Source organism: Rhea americana, unplaced genomic scaffold (genome assembly GCF_003343005.1).
Source record: "Rhea americana isolate MKP2758 unplaced genomic scaffold, rheAme1 scaffold_47, whole genome shotgun sequence".
Classification (NCBI taxonomy): Eukaryota; Metazoa; Chordata; class Aves; order Rheiformes; family Rheidae; genus Rhea; species Rhea americana.
Window position 1 is genome coordinate 5090651 of NW_028186612.1, and position 19151 is coordinate 5109801.

The 19151-nt window shown below is 39.0% G+C and overlaps 1 protein-coding gene across 1 annotated transcript in view; it reads right to left on the reverse strand.

Moving 5' to 3' along the window:
- LOC146589324 (vasoactive intestinal polypeptide receptor-like) overlaps nucleotides 1-13338 on the reverse strand; it is a 30421-nt gene extending 17083 nt beyond the window's left edge. Inside the window, exons 1-4 of the mRNA XM_085316502.1 lie at nucleotides 13276-13338; nucleotides 4787-4886; nucleotides 1033-1140; nucleotides 140-249 (exon numbers count right to left, since the gene is read on the reverse strand). Of these exons, the coding sequence (XP_085172628.1) occupies nucleotides 140-249; nucleotides 1033-1140; nucleotides 4787-4886; nucleotides 13276-13308 (351 nt within the window). The 5' untranslated portion in view covers nucleotides 13309-13338. The remainder of the gene's footprint in view (nucleotides 1-139; nucleotides 250-1032; nucleotides 1141-4786; nucleotides 4887-13275) is intronic.
- Between the last annotated feature and the right edge of the window lie 5813 nt (nucleotides 13339-19151).

Consider the following 19151-nt stretch of genomic DNA (forward strand, 5'->3'; position numbering starts at 1 on the left):
CCTAAAATTTTGAAGTTTAGTATTGAAGGATGATAACTGGATTCTAACAGGACTTAGACGTGAGCGAGCTTCCAGCTGCTCAGCACATTCAAGAGAGGATGCTCTGGACATGCCCACAAACAAGAAATCAAAAGCTCACCTGATCTTCGGGCCCTTTACTGGAACCTTCATCAAAACCACATGCAACAGTGTAAGGTGGGAATGGTTCTGACCAATATGCCTCCTCTGTACAGTTTCTTTGAAGGGTGCCTTTAAAGGTGAAAAATATTAAAGAATGAGTTGCGGATTTTTTTTTTGTTTAATTTTTGACAAGAAATAGCACATTTCTATTCCTACTTCAGTTCTTAAGTTAGATACTTACAGGTCTGGTCATGCTCAGCAAGATTAGCTGTAGAGAATTAATACCAAATATTTAAGAAGTTGAGACAGATGGTCCCATTCATTTCAAGGTGCAATGGAACATCTACATTTCATATAGGATATTCATTCAGTTAGTTCAGTCTTTATACAGAGGAAACTAAATTAGGCAATTTATCCTGCAGTTACAACACAGTTTGTGCCCATGGACAAAGCCCTGAGCCACCTGACCTAGCTTTGAAGTTAGATCTAATATTTGAACTTAGCCTCTCTCTGACTGGACAGTAAGGCTGGATGACCTCCAAGGATCCCTTTCAATATTAATTATTCTATGACTTTATAAATCAGTGATTCTGTGATTTACAAATAGACAGTTTATAATCAGAACCTAGTGTGTTTACATGTTTTTTCAGTCCACCAAAGAGACTAAATAATTTTATGTAGCATAACACACAACAAAAGAGTGCCAACTTTGCATTGACCACAAGTCAAGAAGCTTATCTGGGTAATTATTATATGTTGGCTGACATAAGATACCATGACGAGTCATAAAAATACATATGCTGGTGAATTTTTAACTAATATGATTTATTTCAAAATCTATCTACAGAAAATCTATCTACAAAATCTATCTAAAATCTATCTATGTATGAAAAGAAGAATAAAAAGTCTTGCCRTGGATATTGGTGATTTCTTCAAAAAATCCTGGACAAGGAACTTTAACCACTTCCCCAAATGTTGCTCTGGGCCAGCAACTTAGGCCATCCCAGTCTCTGGGGCATCCTGGGGGTGGGGGAAATATAAATAAAGAAACAGACACAGAACATCACACAGATGAGATTTTTTTTTTGTCTTTCCCATTAATTCACATGCATGAATAGGAGTCACAACAGCAGCTGCAGCTTTGCACATCAAGGATTGCTTTGAATGCATCATCTCTCACGTGCACACGTAGCATTCCCTCACTTTCTCTTGTGAGACAATGTACATGTAACTGCAATTCTTTCCATTGTCAAAAAAGAACATAAATGACCCCCCAAAAAATATGGAATAATTATTATACTTGAGATTTCTCATTACTGGATTCAGAGTCTGGATGAAAAGCAGACTTACTTAAAAATTCAGCTTTAACCTCTTAATTCCATACTGATGACCTATCAATTCCACCTGGCTTAAAGGAAAAAAAGAGGCTGAAATCCCAGTCTTAYGCAATCAATAGGATTTTTTGCAGTGGACTTCAACAGGGATTAGACTCTYTCTCAGCATCCTCTGAAATAACCGTCAGCAGGAGTACGTCTGACTGGTTGGCATTCAGGAGGTTCCCTAAACCAGAGGTTACTGGTTGATGAGACARGGCACGCTACTAGCTATGAGTCTGGTAACAAGTGTTTTCAGAAGAGAGAGTTAATCACGGCTTTGTCACTGATGCATCACACTGAGACTTGAGCTGCAGTCACGCAGTGTCTGCTGATAAGTAGGTGTGGGTGCCACAGAGAAAAATTATCAGCGTGTAAAAATGCCTGAATCAATAATAATAATAAAAAAAAAGCACGGTGCTTTAACTGAAACTAATCTCTAGATAGTCGTAAGGTGGGTATAAAACAATGCACGGGTTTCATTTGGGAGGTGTTATGTTGTTTCACTGATTCTTTTTTGTTTGTGACTGATGACAAGGCAAATCTAAAATTGTCAAGAGTTGAAATGTAGAAGTAATATTACTTTTCTGTAGCTAAGCAAAGTTACTCTCTGGCTTCCAAAAGGGTAATACTGAGAATCTCCCATAGGATTATGTTCACATCACTCTTGGGAGGATGAAATTCCTGGTATCCCCAATTTGCCAGATGGGAAAAGAGGAGCCTAGATTCATTATCCTTAATTTTAATTGTCTAAAATATGTTACTTAATCTAAGCCATGTTCCTTCCTTAATCAGCAGAAAGAAACAGGGACTTCTAGCAGATGATTCATCCCATATCCCGGCAGCTCCTTTCTGAGGGTGGGAATGAATCACTCGCTGCAGGTACCTAGGTGATTACAGCCTGAACTAGGCTGCTAAGTTTTGGATGACCGAAGTTAGGTAATATGAGTCCCACCCAGCCATGCAGTGGCCCACTCTCATAAGAAACTTWAATACCTAAAGGGACCCTCTCAGAGGGACTAAAACACCTCTGAAGAGCTGAGCGTAAAAAAACTAACCTATTTGAGAATGTGGGGTTAAAAAACCAGAATTGAGTGACATTATGTGGGAGTTGTACCTAGATGTTTTAAGTCCCAGATCTGGCTTCATTTCCAGTGACTGCTAAAGTTAATACCAGAGAAACCACTGAGTGCAGAGGCAGCAAGATCATCTTACCCACTGAGATATCCAACAGACTAATGATTGGGACACGCCACCTGAGACTCCATAAAAACAACTGCAGTAGGATCTGTATCAAGTAGCACTGACGTTGCAGATATTTAAGTCTACTTCAGTCACCTAGGGCTCTTGTTTATTTTTTTTATTTTTTTTAGACAATGGAGAAAAATAAGCATTTTTAGAGCCTGATTCAATTGACCTATTTTACACATCTACTTCAAGATGAGAGAAATTGCACCCTGGACTCTACTGATGGCACTCATTACACAATGCTCTACACAAAGAAAGTAATGAGGAACTAGTTTGGATTAAAAAATTTGGCAGCATAAATGAATTCCACCTCCAATTATCTGCAGTTGCTGGGAAGTGACTCTTTACAAATTTCTCATGGCATCTCATGTACAATTCCTGAAAACTGAACCATAAGCTAGGAAATTTTTAAAAGTCTTAGTCTATTTTAAAAATACTCTAAACAAACCTGTGGGTATGAATTGTTTTTCCAGATTAATGGTTGTTTTTTAAATGTACTGAGAAAGGCTGCAAATACAGCAGCTTTCCATTAAAGGCTTTCCATCTCAGTAGATACAAGGTAGAAAGAAGAACTTTGAGAAGATCAGAGTAGGAAACGTTCAAGACTTAAACAGTTAACAGAAATACTACTTTCAATAGTTTTTGTTACAAAAAAAGTTTCCAAAATCATGTAATTATCTTTCTGGTGAAAGAGAAAACATTTGGAATATCATACTTTACTTTTCAAACAGAAAATGCACCTGATAAATCATTATGGGAAATGCCTGAATTTTGCCAGAACTTTTTGGAGGACTTCGAGGGTGTTCTGGGTGCAGAATCTGTTCAAGAGGCATTCTGGACTTGACAGGAGGAAGGAAAAAACACTAAAATAGAATAGACGGCCATAAGATGGAGACCAGGCATTAGAGTGCTTGGTTAGCTGACAGAGAAATAAATAGGAAGACAAAGGACATATTCTGGGGTTGGTCTCTACATTTCTGTAGATTGCTAAAGGTGGATTTTCAGATGGTCTAAGGTGGTTGCAGTGTTTCTGTTCACACCAAATGTATGAGGCATCTTTATCTCACAGCTCCTAAGTACYAAATGAGCATCTGATAATTCATACCAACTGAAAATCTCAGATGGATTCATATTTTTCGAACAAAAGCTAGCTAGAAAAGTATTACTGAATTTTGGGAAGGTTTTGGACATTTGGAAATTTCACTCTGAATCATTTCAAAACATGCTTCCCAGATGCATARATCCTAGCAAAGAGAACTCACCTCCACACATCATTTCTTAAACATTTTATAGACTTTCTAAAACATTCATTCAAATTTTCAAATTTTATGCATGAGCATATAGTATATWTCAAAAAACCACCACAACAAGCCATTAGGAAATAAAATAAATAAATAAATAATAAAAAAAGAACTCCATAAATGTTGAAATGTAACATATTGAAGTAGCAAAGTGGTTTTTTGGGGGGTGAGGGGGAGAATATTTTCAAAAAAATATTGAATTGATTTTCAAAGCAATATAATTTCAGTATACTTAATTTCTTACGTGGAAGCTTCTTTGTAGCTCTGATCGTAAGTAAAGAACATATCGAATGCTTCATCAATTTAAGACATTATAAATAGGTTTTTTCTACTTTAATTCAAGTTTCTAAAGTTGTCAAAGTCTGAATGAGTTGCCTTAGTTTCATTCTGTAGTCAGTAAAGAGAAGTACGTGCCCAGAGAATGATTCATCTCATCCTAAAGTAAGCACCTAAGGCAAATGCTAGGAAGCATGTTCTAGAGTCACCCAGCTTCCTCCATTTACTATAAAGGGCAATCCTAGAAGACTAGTCCAAAAGTAGACACTGAGCTTTTTAAAAAGTCTGAAATTAGATAATATGAGGAATCAGCCTGTAAAAGCAAAACAGCTATTCAGAGACCATATAAAATAAGAATGTGGAATCAAAGCTTCGCTCAAGAGAACAAATAGTACCTTCACGCTGTGCCCCTAAAGCAATATGAGATATATTCGTATCAGAGCTATGGTTTCAGGACTGTTATTTTACCTTTAAAATCAGGTGAAATAGAGTCATTTTTTTCTAAGCAGAGAGTCTCCTCTTTCATCACCTGTTGGAATATCTTGCATTCTGGATGGATTCCCGCAACCTCAGTTAAAAAAAAAAAGGACAAAACAAACCAAGAAGTTTGACTATTACAATGAATAGATCCAAGTTTCCTTCCAATTTGTACCTCATGGCTGATACTTTAGGGTTCGAGAATGTGAAAGCTCCTGCTGAAGATTTTTCTGCAAAAACGGTATGTAAAGGAGGAAGACAGACAAAGTGAAAAAGTGAATGTTATACTGCATATGTGCCAATTTGCATACACATGTGGCTATGGATTTTTGGCATATCATAATAGTTGAGCTCATATAGCACCTTCTCTCTAAATCGAACATTTATACTGTCTCTCATTCCCACCTACCTTCTTCACAAAACTTAAATGAATTTCATAATCTTTGGATCTTCACCTCTTTGTCGACAGGCAAAAATTAGACAACGAGTTTAGCTAATGCAACAGGAACACTGATTCCCCCAAACAAACACACATACTTTGTTTCTTCTCTTAAAAAGACAAATAAATAAATAATTTTCTTTAATCATAAGGAGGATTTCTTTAGTTAATCGGTTTGAGTGTTCAGAACTATCTATTGGTAAAATATTCCTAATTACTCTCGGGAACACCCAAGAATCACTTTTTTTCTATTAAAGGAATTAGTTGACAATAAAGATGTAATTATTCTCCTGGAGGGGTCACCTACTCTGCCTTGATGCTGAGACTAACAGAATGATCTCTGAATCTTCTCTGAAACTTGTAGGCGTCTACACGTGACCTAGTTATCTGAGCTTTTACAGTTGACGGAGATCTAAGCCATGTGGAATCTCCTTCCCTTCCCCAAGACTTCCCCTTGAGGAAGTCTCAGTCCCTCCAGGATGTCCTAAATAATTCTACACACCCATGTCTAGGCAAATGAGTTGTACCCATAATCAACAGAGTCTATAGTCTAGAAAGCAACTAAACAGTGTTTGGACAACTGAATCCTGCCCTAAACCTCCACCGGTTATAGAAGCGTTTTCTACGCATACAGTGTCTTACACGGAATAGAGCAGCAGATCTACTCCTTTGCAAGCTCTGCTATTCAAAACCAAACTGGAGGCTCTGGGCATTGTGATTGTAATTGAAATGATGGACTGAAGTCTTTCTGAAACATTTCTGAGGAAGACTGAAGGCCATTCTAAGCCTCTAATGACTTCGAAAATACAGCGCAGATGAAAGCATCAAGGCTAATATTGCCTTTTCAGTCACAGGAAGTTGATTTATTGGCCTTCAGAATGTTTTTTAGTGAGAAGTGCAAGCCGGACTTCTTTTAGCCTCAACACAAACTTTGCTGGCAGTCATGTAGACTATTGCAATTTTGTAATAGTATCTGCCTCGGGGAAAAAAAGAACACAAMTTTATCTTTAAGAAACCTTAAAAAAATTTCTAGAACCCTACATCTGGGCTCTAAAGTAGCATAGACAAACTGYTTTTAAATATGAAGTCCTAGAGATTGTTCATACATCCTAATATTAGAACAGAAAAAAGACTAAAGACACTGTATGAAAATAAAATTAAAATATGATGTTTTTCATGCATTATACTCCTCCAGTGGGTAATTTTAAACACATTTTATAAATTAGCATGAGTAACTCTTAGAATAGTACCTCTTGCTGTTTAACTATAGTAACATAATTTTGAAATACAGCTTTTCAGATTCTTATAGGATCCCCATGTATCACTTTATCTTTTCAAATATATTTCAATTTCCATTTTGCCTGAACAACAAACAATTTGAGTAGCAGTGACAAAGTGATTGCTACATAAATTCCCTTACCATTTAAATTCATATACATGGATTCAGCTGGACAGGAAATAAGTCATCTCTTCACTTTCTATARTTTCTGGACTCCACTGAAACTAGTGCAATCCATGTACAGTACCTGGGGAAGCATGCATTAGCCATATCCTTCCYGCAGGGACTTGTGCATTTTATGTGGGACATAGGAACGGCCATGGCAGGTCAGACCCCTAGTCAATGTAGCCCAGTCTTCTGCCTCTGAGAGCAGTCATGGATCGTGAGCAATAACTAGTTTAGGACTTCTGAAAGAAATTTGCTGCTTATACTCACCAATGGTGAGATTGTAGTCAATCTTGCTACCCCTGATAGCTCAGCCATTAATCAGAATGCATACATCTYGCTTGCTTTTGGGGTGCTGGATTTGGGGCGGGTGGCTAAAGCAATCAGAGCCACGAGTTTTTATCACGGRTTAAATATTATGCACACTTCAGTGCCCATATCAATAACAAATGCAGTTGCAGATGTAACCTACAGCCTATCCTATAACAAACAAAAAATGAGACYGGTGTTAACTAAGAATCTTATAGCCTTACTGGAAGTAATCCCACTGTTATTGGGGGAGGGGGGAGGAATGACACACAAATACAAGAAATTGAAAACAACAGTGATGCTACAATTTGCTGATTTTCCTCAGGCTTTAAGAAAAAGAGAGGCATTAAACCATTCTACAGTAAAAGAAAAGCCTTCTGGGCAGAACATTATTTGTGATTTGTTGGCTATGACTTACTTATGTTTTTATTAATCTCACAGTGCCTTGAGATAATAGTGCAGATTTTTTCTCTAACCTGCCTGGAATAGGTTTTCTAGAAATCAGTCTGGGTAATTTTTGCTTCTCCACGTGGTGGACCTAGTATTGCATATTGGGAGACATCAGCTCTTAACCATTGAGCCTTTGTAAGAAAAGAGTTACTCCTGTTGACAGTAGAAATGGATAATTTAGGAACCAAAGACAAGCGGAGATTTGAGGGGCTGGGGAGTTCAGTCTAACACAGAGGCTGCTTTAAAATGATACTCTTTGCCTCAGCATTTGCTAGTAGCTAGACAGCTTTCAAACAGTGGCATGGACCTTGCTGAAAATCACATTATATGGTGCCTCCAACCCRAGGTTTACGCAGAAAATTTAGAGGCTTCACACAGCATTGTAGACAGTACTCCAGGAACTCAGCTTTGCRTTGCTGAGCATCACAAAGTTTCAGTCTTTTTGGTGGCTTGAACACCAGTGACCAGCCAAAATTCACAAGAGTGTCTTAAATCTAAGGCCTAACCACTGAAACAAATCTTGCCTGAAAACAAGCAATCACAAGTGAATGTGAAAACRTTGCCTACAACAATAGTGGACTTGCTAAAAACCTGAGAGAGAGCTTGCAGAGCCAGATTTTGGACTTGTAAACTTTTCTTTTCTTAGTGTCCATGAGGAAAGAGCATTGATGTAGCTGTACAGTTARTAACAGCAATAGGTGTAACATTGCTGTTTTCATTCCCTCTATAACATGCTAATTCCTCTGWTTGCCCACATATGAACAATGAAATCAAAGCTCACGGCACTCTGCGTTGTTATTTTCTCAGGCATCATGGATTGGGCAATACCAGGGTTAGCAAGCACTGAGAAGAGAGTTTTTTCTAGCAGTATCCCTATGCCGTAGTGCAGCTCAGTGAAGAGCACTCTTTTCTGAGACCTTCTCCAAAGATGCTGCCCCTAGGTAGCTGTGATGGCAGAAGAACTGTAATTTGGATGTCATATGAATTTTGGATGTCATCATTAGAAAGTCCTTTAGCACACTTGGAGAAAAGTAGGGACATTTTCTATGCTCTCTGAAAACAAGGGCCTCTTAAGTGTTTCAAAGCTGGGCACCTAATATATTAGTCACTTTTGAAAAAGCAATTCAATGGGATCAAAGAGTCAGGAATAAATTGGTGACACAAAGTATTTCTGAAAATTAATCAAAAATGAAAGGAGTGACTGAATTTGCTGACAAGATAGGAAGGTTTCAAGAACTTGAGGGGTATTTCCAGTGATCTGATTTAGTTTCCTATGTGATGCAAGCCAAAAKCCTCACCAATAGGTTCTGCATCAAGTTCGTAAATCATTTACTAAGAACATTTGTCACTGCTCTTTTTGTCTCTGTCTCCATTGCATTCATCTTTCAGATCTCATCTCAGATTTCCTGTGAAATCATCTCTGTACTCCCTGTTCTCCCTGTCTCTGCTTCCTCAGTTCAGCTTTTCTGATATGACTCTGATGCCTGAATATTTTAGTTCTCCTCTGTATACAAAACCATAGCTGTCTGCAATTCACGTCACACGGACTCCCAGCTTGCAGGATTAAATCCCACCTCGTGTTTTGGGATACAGAAAGGCACGCCAAAAACATCCAAAAATCCTTCYCCTCCCTGTCCTTCCTCTGTTGCGGATCAGCCACTCCTGCAGGCTGCCCCATGGTACCGAAAGGCGCAGTCCAGACAACTGCTGAATGTGCTCTGAAATGGACACTTCTTTCCAACTGAAATTTTGATGAAATGGATAGTGTCGCAGGATGAAAAACTGGAAAATGAAAAATTTTGAACACAAGCCTAATTACTGACCAAGTCAAAGAAATCCTTGGCCTTTCATAAACTTTTCAGTCTGTTGAATATTGTCTCATCGAGATCTTCCATAAAGCCTAGCTCTCTTATCTGCTAAACTGGGTGCTAATTAGAAAGCTTGGAGACTGGGAATGACAGAGCTCTGAAGTCGGGGCTGATGTTTCCAATGACTTTGAAGGGAGTTGAGTCGAACCTTGAGCTCTGTGAAATCCTACCCATTTCAATGCAACTACATTCACAATCACTGCTGCAAAGAGCTTCCAACACTTTGTGCCCTACGAGTAATACTGAGATATTGATAATGTGATTTAAGTAGTATTATGTATCACCAGAAATTAGAAGAAATTGTAAGAGCTAACCAAAGATTTCTGATGTAGATTTCTTATGTTCACTGCTCAAATGCACTTGAAAAAAATACAAAAGATCCACTTTGTTGTTGCAGCATGTTTACCACTCTTGATTCTGATTGACTGTAAAGCATGAAGTCACTGCGGCAGATACATGACACCAGGCACGGACAACGTATTTAGTTATCAGAGAAAGTCCTGCCCTTAACTTGAAGTCTTGTACCCAAAACGTTTAACCCTAAAGATAAAGGCCTATTTCCAATCTTTTTCTTCAGTCAGTTAAATAGATTATTTCAGGAGTCTTTTTGGCTGAAAATGACTACCTAGAGGACATTTTCAGTGTTTGTTTCCTCTCTCTAACTTGATTATCTACAGAACAAGAGAAGCTGAGACACTGATTGCCTTACAGTCTTCATTTAGAAGAATATCTTTTCAAGATTGCTTTTGGAGTAACACTTGAATGCTCTTCTGTGTATTGGATTGCATTTATCTGACTATATTTCATTGCACAACTTTATGCTAAAAAATATCTATTATACATATATGTCTGTGTATATCAATGTATATATTCACTCATAGGTATTCTATATGTGACAACATAGGCATACTAATTTTTTTTCTTGATAAATCATATTTAATTAATTTTATCTTGAGAAAAATTCAAAGGAAATGCATTTGCTTTATTCTAGATTTGGTAGAATATTTGGTTACCACTAACACTTAGATCCTTACTGTCCGTTACCACAAATATTGCTCCGTACTGAAGAGAACTTTCTCCCTTTCTGTGTGTGTAGCTTGTTTACCTAAAGGTGGGGGATTTGTATCGCTTAAATCAAACCAGCTGGAGCTTAGATGCCTGAGTCTGTCCACAAACTTCCTCAGCCAAACTCCTAGTTATTGTTCTTGTGGTGCTTCCACCTCTTCCCACTGGTATTAAGGGAGTCTAAATGAGTAGTTTTATACAAGAGTCTTAATTTTAGGTAGCTAGTTTTAGCTGATTTATCTAAGCTTCCCTATCAAACTTCCTTTAATAATCAATGTAGGCAGATAGGCAATTCCAGGAAAAGATTCCTCCTGCCTGCCTCAGACACCTCTRTGAAGATGCAGAGGTGCACCCATCATATAGGATCCTGCCTCTCTCCTTTAATTCCCTCTGGGCTAACCAACTGCCCAAACTGATCCTTCCACACTTCCATTTCCCTATGAAGGGTATTTTCAGATGTGCTGGGCCTGGTAGGAAGTGTTCCTCCAAAGCAGATCAGTCAGTTGTAGCTATATCGGGAATTTAGGCATCCAAATTTGTTTTTTCCTTTCTTTTTTTCTTTTGGGGGGGGGGAAGGGAATTAAACAGCTAGCCATGGATTTGCATCCACGACCACAAGCAATGCTGTGTTAAAGCAACTGTATAGCTCAATGACAGCCCATTAATATTTCCATTCCCACCTCCATTCCTTAGCTTAGACAACAAACACCCCTTCAGCAGAAATGTGAAAAGCTATTAAATGTTTCCAGAAGAAGACACTTTAGCTTAGTGGGAAGGATAGTGAATGCACAGTCTCTTTTGTTACCCACCCTTGGTTTCCCCAAACTTCAAACTCTTTAAGACAAGAAATGTCTTTTTTATGCATCCCACTTCTCAGTTTCTTGTCACTTAGAAGCAAATAGTAATTTTTGATATCAAAGGCTTTATTCTATARGGCATAAAGTATATCCTGAAACATGCAGCTCCCCATGGAGCTGATAGCAGTTAAAAGTGCCCAGCTTCACAGACAAAGTTTTTGTGATGACTCTTCCAGTCTATTTTCACATCAGGATAAAGAATTATTTCGAGGATCTGTGTTAGAATTCTTCTTCCACTCTGATATGATCCTTTGACACATGAAAGGACTATTTACTCAAAACATCCTGTGGGTCACTGGCCCTCCCTTTCTCTCTGACCTAGAGTGCAATGCTTCTCATCAACCTGGCTGCAGTCACTAACACCACCAGCACTGACTCTTACTAGACATGCAGTTGGAGCTCACACGTAAGCAATAKTTTGATGCTAAAACCTATGTGGATCATGCATTTTGAAAAGCAGGAATTTCTCTTCTCTCATCCCATCTGATAAGTATTTCATTATGCACACGATCTGCTGCAACATGCTAAAATGTTAAAACAGTGCCAGCAGCACACAGATGTTGCCTCAGATAGTTCCACTCTGCAGACAGCTGGATTTGGTTATGCCTCTGTAAGCAGGCTARTCTACATGCCAAAGTCACTCTACCTGTAGCAGCCTAAGACTCCAGCCTGACTAGTTTTCCCTGAAAGAAGGGGATTAGACATGACAATAATGGTATATAACAAGGTTTATATAGCAAGGATTTATATCCTATCACTTTCAAATAAAGTTGTATAAATATGGAAGAAATTCGAAAGTCTCAGAAGTAGAAAGCCAGAGTCCCAGAGGATGAGAGAATTCACATGTCTTATAATTTACCTTTTAGAAGTTAAGGATCAAACCTATTCTGTAATCATTTATRTTCTCATTATCATCAGTGTTGGAAAACAGGCCCTAGAGGAATATTCATCCCATCTATCTTCCTCAGGACAAGAAGAAATGCTTCCCTGGAGGTGACTTTCTCCCCATTTCCTACAGTCAGTGTCTGCATCCTAGCCTACACTAAACATTTAACTGTGAAATCACTAAAGTTAGAATTAATGAGTCACCAGGAATCACACCCATAGGAAGGTTTCCAAATGGTTCTCTAAAGCTGGAGATCGGGGGAGAGAGGAGACACCACAGAATCACAGAATGGTTGAGGCTGAAAGGGACCTCTGGAGATCAGCTAGTCCAACCCCCCTGCTCAAGCAGGGTCACCTAGAGCATGATTGTACTTATATTATATATGATCGTATTACACCTACATCACCTTTTGCTAACTGGYCCAGGCAGCACTAGCCGTGGATCATGGGGCTTGAATTGCCTGTCTGGGCTGATACATCTCCCCTAATCTTTAATGTCAACATCTCACCTGCTTCCTCCAGTGCATAGCGGACTTAAGACAGTTCATGCTCCTGCTTGGTAACATTAAAGGCAGCTACCTTCAAWAGTAAAAATATCAGTGCCTTCTCAAAGATGCAAAATGTCCCAAATCCATATTCTTTTCTGGATATCCTCCTTCTTCATCAAGGTTGCCTTTCTCGGGATAACAGGGGCAATAAGCCACCCCCCTCTGTCTCTCTAAATCCATACTATGGCTACTCAATCTGGGGATGCTTCTTTGCCCATTGAAAACTACAGCCCTAATGAATGGAAAGATATTTATTAATAACATCTGAGAGCTGGAAAATAAAAATAATAAAAARTAAGAAGAAGACCTGGGTCAAACCTCTAGCTCAGAAATATTTTCTTGTTTTATTTTGGATTTTTTTTTCTTTCTTTTTTCTTTTCTTGCCTTATCTTTCTTTCTACCTACCTGCTCCCTGTTCTGGTGGGGCTGAGAAAAGTTGCAGTGCCTCCCCCCCCCCCAACCTCCCGGACCCTTGCAGAGCAGTCCTTGTAGGGCAGTGCAAGGACCAGCCAGCTGTGGCCAGCCAGATGTGCGCTTCACCCTCTCCCTCCCCACCCCAGACCCAGGGGTGGCCCCTTCCTCCCCGCAAGCTGGAGGCAGCCGCCGGGCACTCACCAGCGGCAGCAGCAGCCAACGCAAACTTAGCATCCTCCGCAGCAGCCGCCGGGTCCTCCCCGCTCCCGCTGCCTGTTGTGAAGCTACCAAAAGCTGAGGCTCAGCCCGCCCCTCACCTGCCCAAGACCCTCCCCGCGGGAGCGCCTTGCACCTCCCTTCGCAGACGCCTGGGTCCCGGCAATTCCTGCTCTCCTCCTGCATCTTCCTGCCCCTCAGGACCRGGCTTGCAGTGGAGGGAGGGAAACACTTCAGCATCCCCCACCCAAAGGATGGTGAACCCACCTCAGTGAGCCTGGCTGTCCTACCTCCAAAACTGTGGGGAGCTGGARTGCTGGCCGGTCTTTGTAGCAGACRTTTGGAGACGGATGCTCTCTGTGCAAGAAGAGATGCTGGATTCATCTCTCCCTCTGCTTACTGGCCCGTGCTCGTGGCCCGTGTCAGCAGGTTTGCAAAGGATCTGGGTTTCCACTGGGGTTGGGAATGATATTTCTTAGGGGCTCTCGGAGATGGAGTTTCTGAGCTTTGGCATCTGCTTTCCTTCAGCTGGAAAATTTAATGCAGTGACCCTTAGAGCCTCTCTTCTCCAACCAGCATAAGGTCTTTTGGGACTTAATGTTACGAAGATGCCTCAAATGTCTCTTTATTCTTTTGACAGTTGTTTTGATGCAACAGGTAAAATCTGAAGCCTTTCCTTGCTATGACTATATTTTGTGGGAAAAAAAGGCACTAGCTCCAGCAGGTCCATGTCTTTCTTGATCTGCAGAGCCCAGCACTGGACACAGCATTTGAGGCATGGCCAGATGTGGAGGGTYATTCCTCCCCAGGTACAGGACTCTGCTTTTCCCTTTGTCAGCCTTCATGAGGTTCCTCTCTCCCATTTCTCCAGCCTGTCAACGTCCCTCTGAACAGCAGTACTACCAGAAGGTGTATCAGCCACTACTYTCAGTTTTGTATTGTCTTCATATATCAATATAGCCTCAAATGTCTTCAAATATGAACGTTTAGTTCTTCTTCCTTCACCTGCCTTCCATTTCACTGAACTGTCCAAGAAGCCTGAGAACGACCTTTCCATCTCCAAGAATTAAATAAAAATGCATCTAATGCAGATAAAAAAGATTTGGAGCTTTTTACATTGAAGYTGATTTAAGTGCTGTTTTATATCTCATTTATCATTCATTATTTCCCAGTTATTAAACACAGGAGTTCTTTACTGTCATAGGAAATCTAAGGCTCACCTTAGTTACCCCAGAATAGGCACTTAATATCAGTTGAGATACTATGAGAATTCCCCTACCTTTCTTCAAAAGCATGCAATCTCCTGTAATTCCTGTGCTGTATTTGCCAGTTCCATGCAGATATTTCAGATATGTAGGAACATCTTGAGTGGCACTCTGTATCTATGTTTAGGTAACTGAATCATGCCAAGGATATGCATAAATTCCTCTCTTAGTTCTGTAACTGTACCGACCAGATGACTATCTTTTATAACAGGAATTTAGACACCTACACCACACATGGACAGTTGTRTTAAGATGCTGAAATCTGGGTGTTTTATCTCAATATGTGCTCTATCTTAGACTTGCAAATGGATGGAGCTTGGGATCTAAAATTAGGTAGTAGCCCCAGGCTCATGCTAGAGAGACAGTCAGTTCTACAACCTGTGCATAATAGAGGGGATGAAGGCAGAAATTTGTGGCATAACATCTGCAACCTAATTCTCATTTAACTCCTCTTTTCTGTAAGTTTGTCTTCTATTAGTCATTGATTGCATCTGATCACTTACCTGTACAGATCAGCCTCAGACACTTCCCCAAAAAGTAAGTTTATCAAAAAATCAAGATTAAAAGAAATATATATACATATATACATATATAAATTAGATTTTGACTGTTTTTTCTCCTCTCTAATGGATGAGTTAAAGCTCCAGCTCTCCAGTTGTTGCCAGCTCTCGCAAGTCAATAAGGTGGTTCTAGTCACACCAAAACAACTTTCAAGTTCCCACTGTGTAAAGCGCACATCACATGGTATCAGGAAGTTCCTAACTCTAAGAGCTTCAAAGAAAAATAGAAAGTCAAGACCTAATAAATATCTCTAAGATAAGAACAGATTCTAATTCCTACAACAATATTCAACCAGCTTAGGTGTACAAGATCAAAGAATAATATAACAAGTTAATGTGGAAGGGACATATGGAAGTCTGGTCCTCCYATAAGAAGACAAATTTCAAAGTCAGGTCATGTTCAGAGCCCTAGTTGCTGTATTTCAAGAGATAGCTCTCAAAAATCAAAATGTAAAMATGAAAATGCAATCAAGTGAATATTAATATGACATTTCAGTCCACAAATTTTCAAAAATATTCCAATAATTAAGGCTCCTCATGTCACTTTGATCTTTTAGGTCATCATAACCAGTCTCTCAGTTTGGAGCAGAACCAAGTGAGAACAAGGTTTTCCCTTCTGTAGTTTCTTGACATGTATGGTCACGCACAGCCCTTAGGAAAAGGCATTGATTCTTTGAGCAAAGGTGGTCTGTCCGTACTACATTTCTTTAAGATTTTCTCTTCTCCACCARTTTTTCTTATCTGCTCACCAGATGACCTAAAAAATGGGCTAGATTCCAGTCCTTGAGCTTTAAAAGCAGCTATCCGGAAACTCCTTTTGTAAGAGTTTTTTATGTGTGCTAAGAAAGAAAACAAAGTTTACTCTTGTTGGCATTTTATAGCATCTTTGTGCAACTAATGTGGTAAACCGCACCTACATACAAGGCTCTGAATTTCTTAATCTACTTATTTCTCTTCATTCACCAAAATAGATCTCTTAGTAAGCCAAAAACCTTACTTAGAAATCTAATTTGGTTGTCATATTTATTAACTTTATTCATTCCACTCTGTTATTTCTCTGTAAGTATCCAAAGAAGATCCAGTAATGAAATAATATAGGAGACTATCTATGCTTTTACTAATCTCTTGTCTACTACGATGGATTTTGCTATATTTTGTCACAGAATAGTTCCTTCTTTGATAAGCTGGCTATAACAAAACAATTTATCCCTAAACAGCTTTAGAATAACTAATCTGACATAAAGATTGCCTCTATTTCCCTACTGCTATGCAGAATGAACCACAGCCCAATACATAACACTGAAGATAAATGTTCTTTTATTAGCATTAATGAGTGATCTAACCATTATGACCATGTGAAACTTAATCAATGAGGCAATGGACCTGRGATTCTTGCTAATCCCTGCCATGGATGCTCTGAATCAAATGATGTGATTTAATGAAAATGACTTGACATTTACTGAGCTGCTTAAAGCCTTTGTAGGAGTTGGAGAACGTTTTCTGGTTTAGAGAGGGAGAGGGAGGTTGATACCATATGTTACCTGCATAAGGCTTTTCCATGACAAAAATCTTTTTGAAATGCAACTGCATTTCCTCTGAGTGTATATACAGCACTTTAGACAGTAGAAATACAGTGCTCCAGCACCAGATTGCGATATGAGCCATCAGCCAGAGAATAAAGGTGAATTTACTGACATTTTTAAACACTCTTTTGATGAATTTGACTAAAGGTACAAAACAAAAAGCCCTGGAAGGATGGAAAGAAGGCTGCAATTACTGAAAGCATATAACCCAATGGTTAGGCAGAACATGACATTACAGAGCAACATATTGCATCTATAATTAAAAACAAAGCACCACTGTATTTTAGAAATGAAGGGTTTATAAAGAAGATGAAAGCTTTTTTCCTGTTGGTGATCTCTGTGTGATGTTGTAGGGAGTGGGAAGAAAGCAGGAGATAAGACAGCCAAAGAAATAGATTGCTGYGGAGATGCTAAAGAGTTATTGCACTATATATTGGAAAACAACTACTTAGAGCTACATGAGGATAATTTGTCCAATTCATTTTCTGTTTATACTCTAGCTGTGTTATCTACTTCCTATTTTTCTTGGGTAAAATTGACTTCTGCTGTGTGGTGGGGCTCTGGCTCCATATGTACCCATATTCCATTACCTCTGCCTGGCCCAGCTCCACAGACRCCACAGAAATACAGGTAGAGATACAGTCTAATTTGTTCTCTCTGCCTATAATTAGGGCTTAAAGAGTGACTATTACTTGCTAGCCTGACTTGTGATTTCTCCTTGTTTCCCCCTGCTCTATTCTTTCTAGCTACATTAGATCTTGACTTGCTCTTAGAGTTTAAGTTTTTGGAAGCAGGGAGATCAACTAATCTTTGGCTGCAGGAAAAAAATCATGTGCTGACAGATCCCGGTGCATGAATGAAGCAGGAGTATTATATTATTATATGATGAGGTAAATATTATTAAAATATAAGTTGCTCCTAATATGTTATCACAATAGAAAAAAACAAAAGCAAAAGGCCCCCTCCCAAAAAAAAAAAAAAAAAAGATATGAGGGATGACTACATCCTAATTACAGGATCCAGTTTGGTGTACAGGAAAGCCTGCACTGATGCTAAAAATAGCAGTATCCTCACCTCATCCTTTCTTATTCCTATTGTTGTCCTCCCTTTTTTTATTTATGTCACAATTGAACCATTTCTGCAACCATGAAGTGAACTAGATTTAGGAAGAAGCCCTGCAGAAAAGAACTTTTCATTTCCAGCATGTTTTTTTTTTTTTTTTTTTTTTTTTTTTTTTTTTTTTTTTTTTTTTCCGGCCAGATCAGTTCTTAAGCCTGTTTCCCTGCATAACCCTACAAATACTTATTCTGGCCCAAGACAGTGGTGACTTGAGGATAGGAATGAGTGACTGAAAAGAAGGGAATTGTTTCCTTTGGCAATGGTACAAGTCTGAATGAGCACCTAACAACAACATCAGAGGGCTAAAAGAGAAGCTGCCACAACTTAGATTAATGAAGAGCGCCAAGTGTTGTGTAGCTTTATTTAGACACTCAGCTCCGGATGTGGAGTTCACAAGCCCAAACTGGGTGTTAATGGAAACGGGAATTTGTGTCCATTTCCAGAGAATAAGAAGAGCTCAGTACTTCAGCCCTAGCCAGCACGCAGCTTTTGAGATGAAGGACACATAGCCAACCATAAAGAAATGCCAGACAGGACAACACCAGTTGTTATGGTTAGTTATGATAAGAATCGCTGTGTCCTGAGCTTTGGGAACAATTATTCATGTTCCTGTACATCATTGCATTAGAATAGACCCTTCCTTGCTTCCATTTAAGATTCCCTAGGATTTGCATCTGTCCCCCACTTACTGGCTCAGAAAAACTCAGGCAACTTATATATCTTCTATTTATCTGCAAGATCCATGAGAATGTTGCAGATTGGGTTCCTGAAGGTGTCTGAAACAGTATTAATCACATGTATCTGTAGCGACTGTCACTTGGCTCATGTGGGTTCCATTCCACATTTTTTAATATGTAAAACTTAATTCCATCCCAAGTATCTAAGATACTTTCTGAATTTGAGGAATGTATCCTACATATATCTATCTGCTACAAATATACTATTTAGATTCTTTTAAAAATAAACTTCTTTAATCATTTCAGTGTCTCTCTTTTAAAAAAAAAAAACTGTCAATAATCCCTTCTCTATTTAAATATCCTATTTGTTGAATAGACAAGCCATTTTTTCAAACCTAAGGGAAGTATCTTTTCCCAGTGACACACACTGCAATCTTCATTCCTATTAATAGTCTCTAAAGAGTTGACAACCCAGCTGTTCCTGTCCTCAGAAATAGTTGTATGCATTATATCATTCATTTGTTTTTTTCTTTTCCTCTGGCTGTTTCAACCCAAATTCATTTCTGTTTTCTTTTTCGTTGTTGTTTTTCTTCAAGATAAGTAGAACAACGTTGATTTTTATTCACTAAAATCTGGCTTTAAGACTGAACTTGCTCC